Source organism: Dermacentor silvarum, chromosome 10 (genome assembly GCF_013339745.2).
Source record: "Dermacentor silvarum isolate Dsil-2018 chromosome 10, BIME_Dsil_1.4, whole genome shotgun sequence".
NCBI classification, from domain to species: Eukaryota; Metazoa; Arthropoda; class Arachnida; order Ixodida; family Ixodidae; genus Dermacentor; species Dermacentor silvarum.
In genome coordinates this window covers 22206458-22212509 of record NC_051163.1, presented here as the reverse complement: position 1 = coordinate 22212509, position 6052 = coordinate 22206458, and the positions used below count along the sequence as shown (strand labels likewise).

At 44.4% G+C, this 6052-nt stretch overlaps 1 protein-coding gene across 1 annotated transcript; it reads left to right on the top strand.

The window, feature by feature from the left end:
* The first annotated feature begins 106 nt into the window (after positions 1-106).
* On the top strand, positions 107-5637 carry LOC119466524 (NADH dehydrogenase [ubiquinone] 1 beta subcomplex subunit 11, mitochondrial). The gene is made up of 3 exons (XM_037727045.2): positions 107-310; positions 1615-1748; positions 5423-5637. Exons 1-3 carry the CDS (start codon positions 128-130, stop codon positions 5571-5573), a joined length of 468 nt encoding a protein of 155 aa, XP_037582973.1. The 5' UTR covers positions 107-127; the 3' UTR covers positions 5574-5637.
* Positions 5638-6052: the final 415 nt, after the last annotated feature.

Here is a 6052-nt window from a genome sequence, read left to right as displayed (position 1 = left end):
TTTAAACCACGGCGAACATCACAATTTCCTTTTAAATATTAAAATATGCGTTCTAAAGCAAAACAATATTTTTCAAAATGCAAAGGTTGCACTCTTTTAGTTGAGTGCGGTCCTAGACACGACAAACATGGCTCTTCTGTTGAGGCGAAACCTGCTGTCCCGGCTGGCCAACCTTCACAAATTGACACGGTTACCGAATGCTTCCATATCAACTACACCGAAGAACAAGGAAGTTCCAACGGCTACGGTGCCGGACACAGTCGGCAAACCTCCCGTGACCGCGGCCGATTTTGCGGACACCAAACCGCGGGTACGTAAGGTCATCCGTGTCGCCTGTCCGATTTGTATCGAGCTCACCGGGTACACTGGTAGCGAGGTAATTTTGCTGAGTTACGAATGTGTCGTAAGTCATTCTTAGAGATCTGCAGTGTTGCTATTCGCCGCTGGCATGATTCCTCTATCTTGTACCGCATGCAATTCAGCGTCTATTAATACGCGCGTGGTCGTCAACGAAGCCGAAGGCAAGTTGGGTTAGAAAGTTTGAACGTTGTGTTATTGTGCGAATCGTTTTGCAAAACAGCTGTATGCTGGACGGGGAGCTCTCGGGGTCACATTTATCTTGTTGGATTCAGAATATTCGCACGAATCCCGGTAGACTCCAGAAGTCAGCAACTGCATAGATCTGACTCCTCGTTACAGCATTTGGGCTAAAGGCTTGTTCCCAGCTTTGAAAACCATATTTATTGCATCTTATGCCGTTCCGTCATTTTTGTGTCAGCTCGTTAATACGTGACCACATTCTCAAGAAATGACCGCAGTGTGAAACCTGTTTTTTCACGCACAAGCTGTTGCAGATATTCCTTTCAAAAGAAACAGATATTCCTTTCATAAGAAGAACAGATGACTGGAATTCCCTGCTTCATCATTCAAAGTTGCTTGGTTCGGCGGAGTAGTTCATAATTGTAGCGATTTGGGCCTGTTGGTTGTACATCGGAAATAGTTTGAAGCGCAAAAAAACACAGACACAAAAGAGCACATGAGACACAGACGAGCGCAAACTACCAACAAGGTTTATTGACCACCACACGTGTTTATACTATGTCCCGCATTACCACTGCACATGCGTAGAGTTCCTTCTAAGAAAGGACAGCTCTTTATCGGACAGGTGCACAGAAGGAGTGCTGATACAGGCTGAGCCTAATGCAGATATCTTTTCAGCTTCTATTATCTCACGGGTGAGTCTATGGTCACTTCTGCTGACAACAGCACACTTTTCAAAAAGAGGTCTACATTTACAGGAACTACAGTGCATCGCCAACCAACCGGAGTAGTTCATGTGCTTTTTTTTTTTTTTGCTTTTTGCTTTTTTGTGTGTGTGCGTGCGTGTGTTTGTGTTCTTTCGTTATTCTTTTTGATGATCCTGATACATTGTGCTTTTTCTTCGACATTTGGACTGTTCTGATGTTTACGAAGTTCTGACGTTTTGTAACAGTGGTTTTTCACATCTATGTTTGCCCTCTCCTGTCCCCATTGTGGTTTGCAGTGCCAAATAAATACATAAATAACTTAAATTTTGCACCACAAGTAATGAAGTTTCTTATGCTTGCTTTCCAGTACTGGATTAGTTATGGCTACAGCACCGAAGACTACCATGAAGACAGCGACGCCCATCACACCATTATGTTCACGGGCATCACAGTAGTTGCGTGTGTCTGCGCAATTGCGTTCGCGTACGCACCCGACTTCAGGTAAGTGACACAGGACAGTGAAACTAAGTTCCTTGGGAGCATGCATGCTCAAACGTAAGTTTCATCTGCAACCAGTGCATAGTACAAAGAGCTTGCATGTCGATTATCATTCAAATTGTTCAGACAGTAATTTGTGTGACGGACCCAGAACAGCATAACGCATACTAAAGAAAGGCCCATAGTTAAGCTGCATTTTCACTACTGACATGATTGTGAGCAAATCTGTCACGTGACGTAGGGTTTACATTGGATTACTTCGCAGCCAGCATTAATGCGACAGCGGAGAAAAGCAGCAGACAAAAATGTGTACGACAAAAATGTGCAAATGTGCTCCGCTTCTCAGTGCATGACCGATGGTGCCGTTGCATTGAACCGCTGCATGTGTTCACTTGCGGCCATTGAGCTAATGGCATGAGTTTTGCAGTGCACTCATTTCAATTCAATGAGCGATGTGGAGTGGAATGAAAATGGTTAATGCCAGGCATTTCGCCAGCAGCATCTAGATATTTTCTGCCGAAAATACCAACGGTGAATTGGATTCTGGCCCTATCGTGAATCGCTTCACGGGGACAGAGCGAGCACCACAACAGCGGGTGACTTATGATCCGGTGATACACAATTCATAAGCTCAAATCACAATTTGCTCCGTCATGTGAGTACAGCTTTACCAGGCAGCAGAGTTAAAAATGTTGGAGTTAAATTTATGTGAGAATGATGTAGCATTCCCGTGGCTGTTGTAAGAAAGTGCACCTTTATATGCACATTTTGCATGTTGTTTTTCTGGCACTTTCATACTTTGTGTTATGTGCGTTTTGTGTTTTTGGCAGTCCAAACTGTTAAGCCCGTTACTCTGTTTTTGAATTCTAGCTTCTCCTGCTTGGGCCTGGCCTGCAGTATTCAGTAAATAAATATATAAATTTCAAGATACTGTAGAACCTCAATATAACAGATTATCAGATGTAACAAAGTAAATGTAACAATATTTCTTGTCGATATTAGGATATAACAATGGTATTTCCATGGCAGTTGCACCTTTGTTAATGAGGTTTTACTTACAAACATGCTGTTGTTGGCAAACAAAGGAACTGTTGCTACGTCTAGAAAAACCACCTTGATAGTATGTACAGTCGAAGCCAGCTCGGATAGTCAGTGTCTAAATTTTGTTGACAGGAAAAAAGCCGAATTTCTACCCAGCTTTAGCACACAGTGTGGCTTACAAGAGCACACATGTGTGCATGTCTGCATGTAAATATAAATTAGCTTAAACGAAGTTATCAAAAAAGGCCACATGAATGTTCAAAAGTGATTCACTGCCAAAAGATTTGTGTACCACTTTTCACTATCTTGCTGGTTAAAATGTTAGTATACCAGTGGCTCCTGCATGTGCTAACGCCAGAAATTTCTGGTCATCGTTGCCTGAAACTGTTCTCCTATGCAGTGTCATGTTGCGAGACTCGCTCTGTGATGCCGCTTGTCATGAAACTCCATTTCAGCGAGCTGTTTCAAAGTTCTGCATGCTGATTGGACCTAAATTATGATGATGACCAATTGTTACATAGTCTCTGAATGCACTAACAGAGAGGTGTGCCGGTCCTTAGAGCAAGAGCTAAATGTGGCTAGTCATTAGTGATATTTTTTTGTTGTCTGAATGCCCCCCAAAATGTTTGTGCACCCTGCCAGAATGCCCTCATGAAAAAGAGAGAGAGAGAGAAACGGGCTACAAGCGTGTTGAGAACACTCTCCTAAAACGGTAAAGTCCTGCCTACACGTACTGCTAGTCACTTCTTGCTCACAAATCATGCTCATGCCAGTTTTGCTGTGGCGTTATATGTTGAATAACTTTCACTTCTGAATGGACAAGAAGGCTATGTACGTGTTTCTTATTTTTGAACACATCAAGAACATGCACCTATAGTCAACTACGGGAAAAAATACTCAGTTTTTTGTTAGCAAACTTTGGTGACCAAAGCATGCCACTAAGTTTTCTGGGATCACAAACACCCAGCTGCAACAGTGCAGATAAAAAGGGTCTGTAGTTAGTTTCACCAGTTCTGTGCAGTCTAGCAAAGGCTAGGGCGTGTGACAGCCATCCAATAATGAGCTGGCTGCATGTTCCAGGCATAGGTTGGCAGAGTAAACAGATACTCGCTCGAACTTGCTCACCAATATTCTTCTCAGGCTATGTACTCACTCTATTGCACACTCACACTCGTTGGCACTTACTCGCCTTCCTACTCACACTCACCAGTGTTCATTTGCGCTCATAGTTGCTTCCATTCACACTTGGTGGCACCCACTCGCCGACAGACGCTCGCATTCGTATTCACCTTCACTCAGACTCACCTTCATTGTCTTTCATTCATACTCGCGTTGACTGGCACTCTCGTTCCTACTCACAACTTTCATCATTCATGCTCATTCATACTGGGCTCCACTCACACCCTTCATCACTCACAAACACTCCATCTCCCGACTGTGAAATGTGTGCACAGTCGATTAGATGCACTCACGAGTAGCTGACCTGTAGTTCCCGGACCTCTAGGTTCCGACCTGTGCCTTCTGTAACGCTTCCATTCAGTCAGCGTTGTGCAGAGGGTGATCAGAGATGGACAGTGGGGAAGACCCGTTCTGGTTCTCTTTCCAAGTTGGATGATGCAATCCATACTTTCACTGCACCTCACACACTTGTTTGAAATGAAGTGCAGTGTGACCAAAGAAGCCTGGTAGGACTGGTGGATGATTACAGCGAAGCTGTTAAGTAGACTTCCGCAACAATTTTCGTGCGGCGAAGGCTGGCATGACGGCATGATCTATATAAAATGGAATGCAATGCTACGTGTCGGAGTCCTGAATTTTTTTTGCAGCGTGATGATCAGCGGTTGTAAAATAAAAGTTGCCTTACGTATTATCTCATTTGAATAGACAACTTATATGCACATTTTTTGTTTTAACCGGCCGCAGATTTTGTCTCATGTCGCGGTATACAGTCTCCACGTTGGGAGGTCAGCTAGGAGTTCGTATGGCTGTGGCAGTGGGAGTTGATGCTGTGTGGTAGAGCACTGGACGGGCTCGGGCTTACCGGAAAGCCCAGTTTTTTCACGAGCCGGGCTCGGGCACGGCATGTGCATTTTGGCTCGGGCCGGGCTCGGACTTTCTGGTCGTGTGCATGTAACGTGCAGCGAGTTATCTTCGCGTGTCCCGACTCTGAAAAATATGTCTTTCTCGGTCTTTTTCGGTCTCGGGTTGGGCTTGGGCCTAAGGTAAAGGGGTGGCGGGCTGGGCCGGGTGGGTAACGTAGATTATTTCCAGGCCCGGGTCTCGCCATGAAACTTTTGGTCGGGATCGGGTGGGCAGCCCAACATAAAAACGGGCCTGGCCCGTGCTGAAAAAATCGGCCCGTGCGGTGATCTGCTGTGTGGTGCAGCAGTGCAGTCGGCGTCTGAGCTGTTGCTAAGAACTGATGGCTGTGCTGGAATGCAGCAGAGATTTCTGCAGCACTCGAGCAAGGCCGTGAGCCAGCAAACGGACCCTAGTACTTTCGAAGGCTGTAAGAACTTGTCTACACAGCTTTGCTGTTTTTGATGTATCAGTTGTAGGGTTGGCATACATCTGTGAAGGACTTTTTTTGTTGCAAAGTGTTGTTAGAATGCTCATCGTTCTGCAACATATTTCAGGGATGTGGACTGGGTTGAAAGAGAAGCCCACCTGGAGTTGGAGAGACGCGAAAAGTTGGGGCTGCCACTTGTAGACCCAAACCTCATTGACCCCAGCCGAATCGTTCTGCCATCAGATGAGGAGCTCGGAGACTTTGAGATCATACTCTAAGGCACTGACTATTCTGTGTAGAGATCGTTGACTTTGTTTGTGAATAAAAGAAAAGTAGCCTCTCTTCATGCTTCGCTTGGCTTCGTGCGTTCTCTCAACTGCTGCCTGTGCTCTTCTGCACGATTGAAATGTCATATTTAATTGGCTTCAAATGTTTTTTTTATATGCTGCTACAGCAGTTAAAGGCCTCAAACTTTGTTAACTGTGTCCGTCCTTTCATACTTTGTTATTATGGTGAGGTAAATGACGGTCATCATTACAAATGAACTCCGGTATAAAGAAGTTGCATCTAAAAGGAAAATACCTTTCTTATATTCGTTATACGCATATATTCAATACATGCTGACATCGAGAAAATTGTAAATTTAATTCGTTATATCCGATAATTTGTTATATCTGTTTTAGTATGTTGCGGTTAGATTGTACTACGCTACCCCTTCAGGTTCACTCTTGCCATAGAAAAAAATATAACTTCTACC

Bases quoted from the DNA above. Each gene is read 5' to 3' on its own strand.
- LOC119466524 (XM_037727045.2), top strand. From the start codon at position 128: ATGGCTCTTCTGTTGAGGCGAAACCTGCTGTCCCGGCTGGCCAACCTT. The intron at 311-1,614 runs GTACGTAAGGTC...CTTGCTTTCCAG, and splicing joins TTGCGGACACCAAACCGCGG to TACTGGATTAGTTATGGCTA. The intron at 1,749-5,422 runs GTAAGTGACACA...AACATATTTCAG, and splicing joins GCGTACGCACCCGACTTCAG to GGATGTGGACTGGGTTGAAA.